A 15,814-nucleotide genomic window follows, 5' to 3' on the forward strand; every position below is an offset into this window, starting at 1 on the left:
TATTGACAATACAATATAAGCTACTTGAAAATTCTCTTAACTATGTGAGTTCTGCCTGTCTGCTAATCTTTTCTTCCCACAACTGCCTGGATTCCCTGCATTCTATGCAGCGTCTCCTCTGCTTTTTACTTTCCATTTCTAAAGACTGCATATCCCATTATGGTGGACACTGATCTTCTGCACTGATGGGCACTGATGGGAGTGCACTGACAATCAGGGCACTGATGATCAATGCCCTGCTTATCAGTGTAAACGTGTGCTACAGGGTTGCCAGTTATCGGCTTTCCTTACACAGTGACAGCGTGTGAGGAAAGGAAATGCCGATAATCTGCATTTTTTTACATGGGATCAGCTGTGATTGGACACAGCTGTTCACATGGTAAAGGACCAATGTGATTGGCTCTTTACCTTGACCTATGATCAGCTGTGTCCACAGCAATCACAGAGTGTGCCCTGGGGGCACGCAGGGGGGCATGGTTCTGGGAGGAAGTCTATAGATGCCCTACCAGAACTAGATAACTGCGCTATAGCTGTCTTTCGGCTATGGTGTGGGTGGGAAATCATTAAAGTGTCTATGACACTATGAAAAACTCTCATTACTTGTAATATGACAGAACTATACCTAATTGATCCTGCCTTCAGCTGTCCCTCCCATCTTCTCGGTGTCCCCATTGCAGGCCGAGATTGTGTAGAACAGCTGTTGTCATCTATTGAGCATGCTCCAGTTTTAGTTCCCTTCTTCATTTCCTCCTTGTCCTTATCTGTGCAGACCATGTGACTATAGAGTCACACATGTAGGTGTATACACAATGATAAATGACACTCCCCTCCCTCCCTTCTCCATGTTTTCCTATTGCTAAACACTATGGAGTTGGGATATAGTATGCTGATTGATTACATTGACTAAGAAACTTACAAAAAAACTTAGCTTTAATGTAAATCAGTATTAAATGTATTATATATTAAATGCAACTGCTTATAACTGTAAAGTTAAAACAGAGCCTTGGATACAGATGCCATCTGAACAAAAAGAAAGCTAGTGTCAATCATCTTTGACTCTTCCTACACCATATTAATGCACACAAAATACACATCTGGTGTTCAGTAAAGATTTATAGGGAAATGTAAAACAGTTTTTTGATATTTAACATTTAATGTGAATTGATCTTCTAAAACTGGTTTTTCATCATCATGTGACTGGCACAGCACCAATCAGGGCTGTGCAGAAAAAAAGACTCATGCTGCAGAGAGCATACATCAGCAATGTAATAGAAGCCCCTACCAAGGATATTTCCCTGCAGAAAAAAGTGGGCCCACACAACAGCACCTCAGGAATAAGGTAATAGGATGCTAAAAAAAACCCAAATGCAGTGGCATGATATATATGATTTATATGATTCAATTCATGAACAGCTTGCTTACTGTTGTAATCTGTGATTGGCCCACAGCAATCACGTGGTACCTGGCTCCCTGTACTGTGTGATTAGCTAACTATACCTTGTGAATCACAGATTACAACCACAAACAAGCTGTGCATGAATGGGAAACCAATTCTTGACAGCTAAAACTAATGCTTACACAGTGATCATCACTGCATAAGCAATAACAACATAAAAAAATAAATCTCTGATCACCCCTGATGACAGGATGTAAAAAAAAGAGTTTAAAAAAAATTGAAAAAAATTTTTTTTTTACATACTGTCATCAGCCAATGTCCCTAATCACTGCCACACTGGTCATATGATGATGTTGTACTGTATTGGTGATGGTATGTAAATGTGAATAAAAACAAATTTTGTTTAATTTTTTAATTTTCCAAACACCTGTGGGAAAAAAATACAACTTCAATAAACTCTCCATGCCTCTCACTAAATACCTCAGACTGTGCTTTCCAAAAAAGAGTATTTGTACTGTCCTGGCATTTTAGAGCCTAAAAAATGGGATAGGCAGTCAGTACACCAGAACTGATCAATTTTCAAATATATACACCATAGTTTGCAGACTCTATAACTTTCACACAAACCAATTAGTATACACTAATTGGGAATTTTTATACCAATGTCATGTAGCAGAATACATTTTGGCCTATGTTGAAATGTGAGGTTTTTTTATTTTTTTTTTATTGGATTTGTTTTATAACAGAAAGTAGAAAATATTGGGAATTTATTTTAGAAAATTCAGTCTTTTTTTAATAAAAAATAAAAAACCCAGTGGTGATCAAATACCACCAAAAGAAAGCTCTATTTGTTTGAAAGAAAAGCTATACATTTCATTTGGGGACAGAGTTACATGACTGTGCAATTGCCACCTAAAGTAGCACAGTGCAGAATAGCAGAAAAATGTCCTGGTCATAAAGGGGGTAAAACCTTCTGGAGGGCAAGTGGTTAAGTATATCTATTATCCAATACCTACTGCGGAAAACTGCAAAGGAGCCTTTCGCATTCAGAAACCTGACTCTGAGCCACTCACAGCCAGTGAAAAAAATAAACAGTGAAAACTTATTCAGGTTTCATTAAGTGTATCTATTGCTAAAGCTTTTTTTCATAAACATAGCAGGCACCCTGATGACGAACTATGGAGGGTGTATAAACTTGGACGAAGGTCAAAACAAACCTTAATTCCTGAAACCAGTTGTGCAACTTTGGTATATATTAGTACAACTATACATACCTATTCAATAATGCAGTGTATCCAGGTGAATTATACCTTGTTTTTTTTAAGACAAATTAGACCTTCATTTGGTGGTAAATTCTCTTCTGATTTGTTTTCCCTATCAAAGGAAAACTGACCCAAAATAGTAAAGAAATGTATTTTTTGAGCTTTAAGCCCCGGCTCACATATATGTGGGTCTGCGTGCCACAGGTGCGTGGGCACGGCAGCCCACTCATTTGAATGGACTGCTCTGCCTGCGTTTTCAGCAGGGAAAAGGTCCCTTCACCTTTTAACAAACGCGTTGCACAAGCAGAAAATTAGCACTAGGAAACCAAAAGCTGCAAGAATTTAAAGTCAGTATACATAAACTTCACACTGTAAGCCGTATGGAATGTGCAGCACCAAAAACGTGAACATCAAAATTAAATTTTTCAAGTGAAAAATTACAATTTTGTAAATATAATATACCCAACTGTGCCTCAACATATATGTACATTTAACCACTTGAGCTCTGAAAGGTTTTATTCCCTTCGTGACTAGGCCCTTTTTTTGCTATTTAGCACTGTGCTACTTTAACTGGTGATTGTGCGGTTTATTCAACACTGTACCCAAATGAAATCTGTATAATTTTTTTCACACAAATAGAGCTTCCTTTTGGTTGTATTTGATCATCACTGTTTTTTTTATTATTATATAAACAAAAAAAGACCAAAAGATTTTGAAAAAGAAACAGTATTTTTTACTTACTGTTATAAAACATATCTAATAAAAACATTTAAAAAATCACATTTCTTCATAAATTTAAGCCAAAATGCATTCTGCTACATGTCTTTAGTAAAAAAAATCTCAATAAGTCTGTATTGATTGGTTTATGTGAAAGTTATAGTGTCTACAAACTATGGTACACTGCTCAAAAAATTAAAGGAACACTTTGAAAACACATCAAATCTCAATGGGGGAAAATATCATGCTGGATATCCATATTGATATGGACTGGGTAATGTGTTAGGAACGTAGGGATGCCCCATTGTTTGCATTCAGTCCTCTTTCAATTTTCTTTCAAATCTTTTTTATTAATTTTTCGTAACACAGTTACAATAACAATAACAAGGGTATATCAAGGCAGAAAGTATACATAAACATGTCTCAGCACCATGGCGCTAATACGCTCATAGATCTAGCAAAGCATTTATAAAATGGCCCTTAGGCCTACAAGTATATATACATAGAAATCGGTCAATGTTTGCAATATCAGTTATCAGATATCAGACTAATAGACCTTTATGGCATATGTTGCATACATAGTGCTTACTATAGATATACAAAAACTCAAGAAGAAAAAATAAGAAGGGTAAACAAAGAGATAAAGAAAGAAGCCGATAGAGAGAGATAAGACTAGAGTACAGGTGCACCAAAGAGACAGCACGAGATACAAGACTGTATACTCAGATAGTCATATCCTGGGACATAAACCTTCCTATCCAGCCAGACCATTTCAGATCAAATTTCCCCATGTGTTGGCATTGAAGAGCCATAGCTCTTTCGCAGATGTAATTTGAATTAACTCTATGGATCACTTTCAGAATAGAGGGGATATTCACCGACCTGCATGCAGCAGTGATGGACATTCTTGCGGCGATAAGTAAGTGGCCTACAATTGTTCTAAACTTCACTGGAAACAGGTGTAAGGTGATATTGAGTAGCGCAAGATGGGGTGCTTGGCTAGTTATCATTCCAGACACATGTGAAATAAGCGCAAAGACCTCCTGCCAAAAATTTTGTATGTAAGGGCACGCCCATAAGATATGAAGAATATTACCTTCTTCTCCACAGTTCCTCCAACACAGAGGGGTCACATTAGGGTAGATTTTAGCAAATCTATATGAATCTTAGGGGAGGAGGAGTTTAGTTTATGTACGCCATACATCCATGCATCAAGGGAGGCGGCGATAGATGGAAGAAACGTATTAAGGAGTTTGGATTTGGCAGATTTAGCTATCAATAAAGCCCTAAGATTTCTGTTGGGAACTACCGATTTCTCAATTTGTACCCATAATTTGTCTGAGTTGGTGAGCCACTCTGAAAGTTGGTCCAAAATAGATGCATAATAATACATGGATAGCACAGGAAGACCAATCCCCCCTTTGAATCTATGTTTGGTGAGGGCCAAGAATGAGATTCTCGGTTTCTTCCCCTGCCATATATAAGTTCTAATTGCCACTTCAAGTTTATTGAAGTAGGCATTAGAGATAACAATTGGAATAGTTCAAAAGTAGTACAATATTTTGGGAAGAATCATCATTTTAAAAGCCGCTATTCTACCTATCCATGAGATTTCAAATGTATCGAGTCTCTGTAACTCCAAGAGAACTGACTGGTATAATTTTTCGTAGTTATCTTTAAATGTGTAAACAATTGGAGAAGATATACAGGTGCCTAAGTAATCTAGTTTCTTATGGGTCCAACTATAGGAGAATTTAGCTTTGAGCTCTTTTAAATGAGCTTGCGGTATGGCTATTGGTAGGGTGCATGATTTTGTAATATTTAGTTTATAATAGGATACTGCACTAAAAGATTTCAAGAAAGATGAAATTTCTGTGAGGGACTTTGTGGGATCAGTGACAGTAAGTATGACATCATCAGCAAATAGACCAATTTTATGGTAGGTATCCACCGCATGGATGCCTGAGATTTGTGGATTATCTATTATCGCAGTTGCTAATGGTTCCATCACTAAGGAAAAATAATGGGAGACAGTGGGCATCCCTGCCTTCTGCCATTTGTAATGCTGAAAGGTTGCGATAGGGCATTGGATGTAAATACCTGTGCGGTGGGAATGGTATATAATGCCATAATAGCCAATTTTATATAGCCACTTATACCGAATTTATTTAAAGTAGCTTCCAAGTATTGCCATTGAACCTGGTCAAAAGCTTTCTTGGCATCTAAAGCCAAGAACAACGCTTGTGTCCCACGAGATTCGATTAAATGCATCAAGTGTGTACCCGCTGCCTGTCTGCCCTTGACAAAGCCCATTTGGTCAGCCCAAATCAAAAGAGGAGTTATACTGTCAGGGATCCTGTAGCGCTCCACAGACCGGATTCCCCCAAGGCGCGGAATCTAAGTCCCTACCTGCTTGTTCACCAGGGCCCTTGATGGTGGGGATGGACTTGGAGCAGGCCAAGACCAGGTCGCAGCCCCTGGGTTCACCCAGCTGTGGTAGAAGCACCATTGGAGGTGTATAGCAGGTGAGAGTCTGATGTGAGGAGGTCACAAGAGCAGCATTGGGCAGGCCGGGTCGGTAACAGTGGTGGCGGCGTGGTACAAAATCAGCAGGCAGAGGAATAAACAGGTCACAAGCCGGGTTTGTTAACAGGGGATCAGAACGTGCAGGGTTAAGCAGGAGAATGGTCAGACAAGCCAGGGATCAGAACAGGAGACAGACAGCAAATCAGGGTCAGGCAGGGTCGGCAACAAGACAATCTACTAAACAGGAACTTCAGGAAACAGGTAAGACCATACGGCACTTGAGCATTGCAAGAGCTGGGTTTAAATAGCCCGCCCGACTCCTGACAGGCGCTCCTGGGTCCTAGTGCCTGCCCGGCGCCGTCATTGGTGACAGGCGTGCCTGGGTCCTAGTGCCTGCCTGTATGTTTTGTCAGGATTCTACGCATGTGCAGATTCGAACGCCGCGGCAATCTTCCCATTCCCTGACATATACTAAGAAGGCGGGTCGCTATAATTTTGGCATATATTTTGAGATCAGTATTTAGTATAGAAATGGGTCTGAAATTTTGAGGACGATCCGGAGTTTTCCCCAGTTTAGGTAAAGTGACGATGATAGCTTTTAACATTTCCGACGGAAAAGTAGACTTAAGTATAATAAAAATGTGAAAAATATACAAATCACAAATAATAATTAGATTTGTATATTATTTGTGATTTGTATATTTTTCACATTTATATTTTTCACATGTTTATTATTATTTTGAGTTTTTTAATAATAGCAGCATCCAGTGAGTGTATTTCCTCTCTTTATTACATTGGCGCAATGATGTTGGTATAATAGAAGTGATGTATTTATTGGAACATTTCTTTAGTAACTAACTTTTTAGTGATAGACTTAAGTATAGCTTCATCGAATGTACATTTGAGATGGGGTACTAATATGGATTGGAAATCGGAATTCCTTATAGTAGTCATTTCAAAAACCGTCAGCTCTCGGTGATTTCCCTTTTGGTAATGCTGTAATAGCCGCTTTGATTTCACTTTCTAAGATGGGTTGGTTGAGACCTTCCAGTTTTTGATGATCTAAGGTGGATAAAGATAATTTATGCAGAAATTGATTGATCAAGTCTGGTGTGGGTTGGGGAGTGGAAGGGTCATCTTTAAGGTTGTATAATTGGGAATAGTAGGATCTAGGAACACTATAGGGCGCAGGGAGTGGATTGGACTTCCACGCAAATAGCATCAATTCCTCCTTCACATGTTAGAAATGGATGTGTGCTATCACATCATGAGGCACATGGTCCGGGAGGAAAGAGGGTTTTGGCGGTCTATGGGCCCTATCCACAACAACCTCCCTATTCGGAGTGTGCAGCAACAATGAAGATATCATTTGCTGAATAAATTTGCGTAGGTCTGTGACAGGAGTATTTTCACCAATCCCCCTAAACTTCATATAATTTCTACAGGAGTGGTCCTCCAAATCCGCCATTTTCAGGCTTTCAAGTCTTCCTCAGCCTCGTTATGGGCATCCACTAATTCGTTATGAGTGATGGCAAAGGCGCCCATTTTAGTTTCCACATGTGCCACCCTCTCTCCCAGATTTTCCCCCTCTGCATTGATTTGTGTCACAAAGCTCATCATATCTTTATGCAGGGATCCTTTAAGAGTAAGTAACATATCTTTCATTACTGCAGCATTAAGTCGCATATTTTCTGCAGGATAGTCCTCCAGATGTTCTATAAATTCTCTAGTAGTATTTTGAAAAAATGAATCTTGGAAATGCTCACCCACATGTTGCTCATCTGGTGAGACTCTTTGCTTGTTTTTTTGAGGGCTGCTTGTTGGTGTTCTCTCTGCAGAGTCTGGCAGCACTATATGAGAAGCAGTGCTGGACGAGTGTAGGGGGAGTGTGTCTGTCTCCCTCCTTGTGTCCCTGTGGATCCAGAGAAGATCAGGGACCAGCACCATTTTGGGAGGAGGGGGGACCCGCCGGAGTGAAGAACTCCGTCAGTTTGCGGGGCTTCTCCTTTATTTTTATTTTCCCCATCGCCGGGAACAGTGCCCTCCGTTACCAGGGAGACAGCGGTAAGAGTAGCGGGTGTCCCCGCTGATGATCATCACGTTAGAAAGCTGCTATGCTCTGTGGCTCTCAGAGCTCTCCTACTCTGCAGCCATCTCCGTCCGTGGCCGGCCACGTCCCCCCCCGGTTGATAATTTTCATTTCCATCAAAGACACCTCTAAAATCATGAAAAAATGATGCAGCAGGCTAGTCCATTTTGCTACAATTTCATTGCAGCAACTCAAAATGGTACTCAGTAGTTTGTATGGCCCCCACTTGCTTGTATGCATGCCTGACAACGTCGGGGCATGCTCCTAATGAGACGACGGATGGTGTCCTGGGGTATTTCCTCCCATATCTGGACCAGGGCATCACTGAGCTCCTGGACAGTCTGAGGTGCAACCTGGCGGCGTCGGATTGACCAAAACATGATATCCCAGAGGTGTTCTATTGGGTTTAGGTCAGGCGAGCGTGGGGGCCATTCACTGGTATCAATTCCTTCATCCTCCAGGAACTTCCTGCATACTCTCGCCATATGAGACCAGGCATTGTCGTGCACCAGGAGGAACCCAGGACCCACTGCACCAGCCTAGGGTTTGACAATGGGTCCAAGGATTTCATCACGATACCTAATGGCAGTCAGGGTACCATTGTCTAGCCTGTAGAGGTCTGTGCGTCCCTCCATGGATATGCCTCCCCAGACCATCACTAACCCACCACCAAAACGGTCATGCTGAACGATGTTAAAGACAGCATAACATCTTCTCCAGACCCTTTCACGTCTGTCACATGTGCTCAGGGTGAACCTTCTCTCATCTGTGAAAAGCACAGGGCGCCAGTGGCAGACCTGCCAATTCTGGTGTTCAATGACAATTGCCAATCGAGCTCCATGGTGCCGGGCAGTGAACACAGTGCCCACTAGAGGCCGTCGGGCCCTCATGCCACCCTCATGAAGTCTGTTTCTGATTGCTTGGTCAGAGACATTCACAGCAGTGGCCTGCTGGAGATCATTATGTAGGGCTCTGGCAGTGCTCGTCCTGTTCCTCCTTGCACAAAGGAGCAGCTACCGGTCCTGCTGATGGGTTAAGGACCTTCTACGGCCCTGTCCAGCTCTCCTAGAGTAACTGTCTGTCTCCTGGAATCTCCTCCATGCTCTTAAAGGCTGTGCTGGGAGACACAGCAAATCTTCTCAAAATCCTGGAGGAGCTGGACTGACTGTGCAACCTCTGTAGGGTCCAGGAATCACCTCATGCAACCAGTAGTGACACTGACCCTAGCCTAATGCAAAACTAGTGAAAAACAGTGAGAAAAGATGAGTAGGAAAAAAATGTCAGTGGCCTCCACCTTTAAAACCATTCCTGTTTTGGGGGTCGTCTCAATGTTGCCCATCTAGTGCACCTGTTGCTAATTTTATTAACACCAAAGCAGCTGAAACTGATTAACAACCCCCTCTGCTACTTAACTGACCAGATCAATATCCCAGGAGTTTAATTGACTTGATGGTATACTCTGATTAAAAAGTGTTCCTTTAATTTTTTTGAGCAGTGTATATATAGTGGAATGTTTATTTATTTTTTTTATTCTAGTAATGGCGGTGATCAGTGACTTACAGTGGGACTGTGACATTGTGGTGGGCAATCTGACACTGACCCTGGGTGGGAATTGACATAATCAGTCACACTAATACAGTGATCAATGATAATACTATACACCATCACTGTACTAATGACATTGGCTGGGAAGGGGTTAACATCTTGGGGTAATCAAGCGTTTAAGTGTGCGCCTAACAAGTGTTAATGTGTGTATTTTGTGCTGCTTTTCACTAAAAATCTTTTTGTTCCTTCTCGCTGTTGTGTGGGAAGGGGGTGGGGGCACTTGCATGCCCTGATCCCAGAATTGGGCAGTGAGGTACAGGTATGTCACTGTGCCTGTATGAGCCACCCATCCACAGTACAATGTGGGCAGGCGGTCCTGAAGAAGTGGTTAAAGTGTTCCTAAACACAGGACTCTGAATTCAATATATCTGGTCTCCCACAGTACACAGAACATGTGCAACTATTTTAGTAAATATAAACTGCTAAATAGCTTTTCTCAAAAGAAGTTAGAGCAGTCTTGTGACTTCTATCAGTGTTCAGCCAAGCACTACCTAAAACTTGTAGGAGGAGTTTTTTTTCTGCTCTAGGAAGATGCAAAACCCCTTACCTCTGTCTGGGAAGTGCTGATTGGCCCTGTGCTGATCACATGCATTCTCCCAAGGAAAAAAAAAACACAATTCCACAGTGAGTATAACAAGTATGCTTTACTGCATATACAGACTGATTCTACTGTTGTGGGTTTAGTAACACTTTCAATAAAAGGTTCCACCAATTTATTTATGCCTCATTATCTGTAGATGAATGTATAAATAAATAAATACATATTACAATATTTCATTACAGTGTGTCTTTATTATTCTACCACCAAATTATTCAGATGTGCCAAGTAGATGGCCGCACCTGAATACACGTAAAGTCATAAGACATATGTGGAGGATTTATATGGGGTTAATATTCCCTCCAGAGATACCATCCCTAGATATTAAATATAATCACAGAAATTGTAATTGGGACTATTGTACCTCCCTAGGTAAAGCACAAAAAAAAAAGAAAATATCAATACATAAAAACCATAATTTATTATTTCCATATACATATCACAAACAGACATTTTACATTATTCATTTTTAAGATTTAAAATCTTTTATCATGTTTGTAATATATGTATATAGCAATAATAAATTATGGTTTTTATGTATTGATATTTTCTTTTTTTTGTGCTATACCTTGGGAGGTACACTTATAGTCCCAATTACAATTGCTGTGGTTATATTTAAAACCTGAATAGAAGTGTAACCACACCTCCACCAATATGCACTCATCAGGCAGTGAGCTGCAAACATCAGCAGCAGACAGCGTTTAATTAGGTTTTATGGTCCCTGTTTTCACATTTCAGCTACAGTCCCCTTCATGCACCCACAGGCTTTCACACTCCTCTCCACCAGGGGGCAACAGTTACTGCATGAGGAAAGTGCTCCCCATATAAACCATATAAAGAAAAATGTATTAAAAATAAAATATATCCACCTAGGTAAAAGCAAACAAGTGCGATTGAACTCACAAGCATGGTCGGAGTTCCGAACCAGAAGTGGTGGTGTGACATCAGCATGTAAGCTCCACCCACCGGGTTTCATGCAAAGGTATGTATGTCTTCAGGGGTCTCTCATGCTGACATACCGCATCATCTTTAAGTAACCTGTTATACCCCGCTCCTGTTATAACACAGAAATAACACATAAACACGCTGGGTGGAGCATACGTGCTGCCGCAACTGCCTGCAAAGTTACAATTATAGCCATTCCTGAGTGGAGTATATGGGATTCAGGTTATGCTGCGGATGAAGATGTATTGGAGTAGGGGTTATACATTCTGTATGTTTTTATTGTTTTTCTTTTAGCCACTTGACCTCCAGAAAGTTTTACCCCATTTCAAGACCTGGGCATTGTTTGCTATTCAGCACTGCGCATTTTCAACTGGTAATTGCTTTGTCATGCAATACTGTACCCAACTTAAATTTCTTTGCATTTTATTCAAACAAATAGAGCTTTTTTTGGTGGTATTTGATCACCACTGAGTTGTTTATTTTTTATTATATAGATAAAAAATATCCAAAATTTTAAAAAAAACCCACGTTTTCTTCTAGCATTGTTGTTGTTACCGTCAATGTGCCATATTTCTTAATACAATATTATTCTATAAAAAAAGCGAACATGTTTTTTTCTTAGTTTCTGTTTTAAAATTTGCAAATAAATAATCTTTCTTCACAAATTTAGGACAAAATATATTTTACTACACTTCTTTCGTAAAAATAACACAAATCAGTGTATATTATTTAAACTGGGTGAAAGTTATAGAGTCCACAAACTATAGGATATACTGTATATTTAAGAAATTGATCAGTCCTAATGTACTGACAGCTGATCTAATTTCTTGAGGCCCTTAAAATGCCAGGACTGTACAAATACCCTTCAAATGACCCCTTTTTGGAAAGTAAGAGGCATTGTGAGTTATTTTTTCTGTTGTATTTTTTTGTCCCAATTTTTATGGAAGATGAAGTTATGAAATAAAATTAGTTTTTTTACCCACGGTCACCAGTACAGTACTGTACAGCACTGCAATACTTACTGGTGACAGTAAGTTTAAAGATTTACTTCTTTTTAACACTGTTATTGCTTTTAACAGTGATGTTCACTGTTATGAGCAATAGTTAACATGCCATGGCTTTCCATTCATGACAGCTTACTTTCTGTTGATGGGGTGTCAGGTATCATGTGATAGCTGTGGGCCAATCACAACTTCACAACACTAACCAAGCAGTCATGATTACATTGTAATCATATGATTGCTATGGCCAATCATAACCATCAACCTATATGGGTACAGAGTGCTGTGATCTGCTGTGTCCATGGGTCATAGCAGTGACGGGATCACGCCACTGCATGTCCCATGGGGCTGTGGTAGTGCACATGTGCTGGGCAACCTACCAGTACGTGGGCCAGCCTGACTGTGCTGCCCGCTGGTAGTACTGTTAGCGGGTGTTGAGTGGTTAAAGTGGTTGTATTGCACAGACATGCAATATGAACAAAACATATCCCTTTCTGCCTGCTGCTTCATTTCTCTGCTATTAGCATGAACCACTTCTGACAAGTTGTTCAGTGTTCCTGATCACCGCCACACCATTTATATGATGATGCTGTACTGCACTGGTGACATTATTTTAAAAAAAGTGTGAAGAAAAACCCACATTTTTTTTAATTTCTTAATTTTTCAAAAATTGTGACACAAAATTACAATTAAAAAAACTTTCCATTCCTCCTGCTAAATACTATGGACTGTCTACTTTCCAAAAAGGGGTCATTTTGTATTTGTATTGTCCTGGCATGTTCAGGCCTCAGAAATGAGATGGTGTCAGTACATCAGGATTGATTTTCAGATATACTGTATATACTAAATTATATACAATAATAAGATAGACTAAATAATATACAGTACACTGATTTGGGTTATTTTTACCAAAGAAATGTAATACATTTTGGCCTAAATTTGTTTAAAGAGATTATTTATTTGCAAAGTTTTATAACAGAGACAAAGAAAAACATGTTTTTTTTTTCAACATTTTCTGTCTTTTTCCATTTATTTAGCAAAAAATAAACTCAGTGATGTTTTAAATACCACTAAAAGAAAGCTCTATTTGTGTGAAAAACAATGATAAAAATTTCATATGTGTACATTTTTGCATGATCGAGCAATTGTCATTCAAAGTGTGACAGTGCTAAAAGCTAAAAATTGGCCTGGGCAGGAAGGGGGTGAAAGTGTCTGGTATTTAAGTGGTTAATATGACCAATCTCATGATTGGTCAAGCTGTAACAATATCCATTGGATTTTATTATGTCTGTGTATGGATGGTTCTTTTGAGGGATCATATACCTTAAAAATCTGACACATTTTGTATTTGTCCTGAGGGCCATATGCTGATGTTCAGTACTGGTGGGATGTTGTGACAACTCACTATTTATCTCCCTGGCATTGATGTAATATTTGTGTATACAGTAAATATAGTTAAACCTTTAAATGCATAATGTTTCCATCAGAATGATGAATAATATATTAAACTATAAGTTATACTGTATATTGAGTATACTAATGCCCATTAACAGGGATTGGGTTCAGGTTCTTGGTCATTGTGAGAACATGTGTCCGTGGGTCAGCATGGGTTTTTTTCAGCGTTCCTTGCTCAGGGTTGTCAGGGTTCCCCGCTCATCACGAGTGATGTAATCTACATACAGTAGCTGGACTATGTGATTGAAGCTGGGTTTTTTAATTTAAGGACTTTTTTTAACCTTGTGGTGTGTTTATTTACATTCCTTTTTTTGTGAATGAGTACCTATGGGTAAGGTGAATGATCCCTTACTCATTCATTTTGGGGGGGGAGGGGGCAGTATCTTCAGATAAATTCCTCCCACAGAAAACAAAGCAGCGCTCATTCTCTACCAAAATCAATATTAGATTATTTCCCTTGATTAGGGTCTGGTATGGATTTTAGGGTGATGCAACACTTTTTTTTTTTACAGAATTTGCCCTTACAACCCATAGTAAGTCAATCTGGCGAATCTATCACTACCTGTCAAAAAAGACCACAACTTAGCATGCAGTGTTGTAGCACCTGGGCAGTGTGAACATACCCTTATACCAAATATACAGTATATTGTTATTCAAACTATACTTTCTTTCAACAGGGTCAAAGAAATTCAAGCAACACAGCTTTCTGTTCACTTGTTAATGCCTGTACTCACTACAGGCATAGAAGTCTTGAGTTCACTTCATTGAAGAACACGGTCACCATTAACCTGGTAATCAAGAGTTCAACTAAAGCTTAGCTGTGGAATATACTGTATATATTTATTGTGAGATGCTCTGCCGACTCCAAGACTAATGCAGGCCATAGACGGTTTGTTTATTGGCTGAATTTTTGGCCGAAAAATGAAAAATCGGTAGTTCTGTTGCCACCAATGATTATGAAAATCGGCCATTTTTCGTAAATTTTCCAGCATGACCGATAAAAGAAAGGAGGAACCGCGAAAATCGGCCGACGGCATTGTCCCACTAACAGTGCGAATATCGGCCGATTATTCTTTTGGATGAAAATTCGGCCAATAAAGGAACCGTCCATGGCCTGCATAAGTAACTTACCTGCTGCATAATATGAATATTAATAGTAATGCATATGCTGATTAATATCAATACTATGAAATATGTCTTAACATCAAAATCTCACTACACACCAAAAAGGTAAGTATACAACTTTGAGTTTGGATTCCATAATGACAGCATCACTTTACATTTTTGGAATAGAGTGTGGAAGGCTTGGTGCTTCTTTAACCCCTTCCTACTCGGCCTATTGTAATGTGATGGCTGGGTGGGAGCCTTATTGTCCTGGGAGGACGTCATATGACATCCTCCCTGGATCATGCCTTGCACGCGCTCCACAGGACGCACTTCGGCGCGATCCGTTACCCGCTGTGTCCACCAGACACAGCCAAAGACAGATCACTGTACCGGCCCGCTGACGAAACCATGTGATCATTGTGGCCAGTCACAGCAGATCACATGACAATTGTACACAATGAAAGGCTTTGATTCATGCCTTTCATTGTGTACTATTGTGATCAGCTCTGTGATTGGTCACAGTGATCACATGGTACAATATTAATCACAGCCCATCTGTACCATGTGATTAGCTGTGGCCAATCACAGCTAATTACAATAGTAAACATTGAATAAAAAAAATTTCATTCAGAATAAAAGAATGCATATTATAGGCAATCATAGTGTCTAAAAAACACTGTATGTAAAAAATAGAAAAATGTAATAAAAAACAAAAAAATGTTGAAAATTTTGAAAACTTTTTTTTTTTTTTACTTACTGTCACCATTCAGTGTCCCTGATCTCCGCCACACCAGATATATGATGATGCTGTACTGTAGTGGTGACAGTATGTACAAATGTTTTTAAATTGTGAAAAAACATTTTTTTTTAATTTTTTCATTTTCAAAAAAATTGTGACAAAAAATTTACAATTTCAAAAAACTCACCATGCCTCTTACTAAATACCTCAGACTATCTACTTTTCAAAAAGGGGTCATTTGGGGGATATTTTTAATGTCCTGGCATTTTCAGGCCTCAAGAATTTAGGCCGTCAGTACAGCAGGTTTGCTAGATTTTCAGATTCTGTATATACCATAGTTTCTTACAGACTAAATACTAAGCACTGATTTGGGT

General features: G+C 39.5%; 1 protein-coding gene across 1 annotated transcript in view; it reads left to right on the top strand.

Annotated features, from left to right (window-relative positions):
* The window catches only part of LOC149457887 (uncharacterized), a 92,530-nt gene that overhangs the window by 27,715 nt on the left and 49,001 nt on the right, over positions 1–15,814 (top strand). The window contains exon 4 of the mRNA XM_089682926.1: positions 14,272–14,385. Coding sequence (XP_089539052.1) covers positions 14,272–14,385 — 114 coding nt within the window. The remainder of the gene's footprint in view (positions 1–14,271; positions 14,386–15,814) is intronic.

The sequence above is a fragment of the Staurois parvus genome, unplaced genomic scaffold (assembly GCF_062004578.1).
Source record: "Staurois parvus isolate SC_StPar_1 unplaced genomic scaffold, SC_StPar_1.0 ptg000299l, whole genome shotgun sequence".
NCBI classification, from domain to species: domain Eukaryota; kingdom Metazoa; phylum Chordata; class Amphibia; order Anura; family Ranidae; genus Staurois; species Staurois parvus.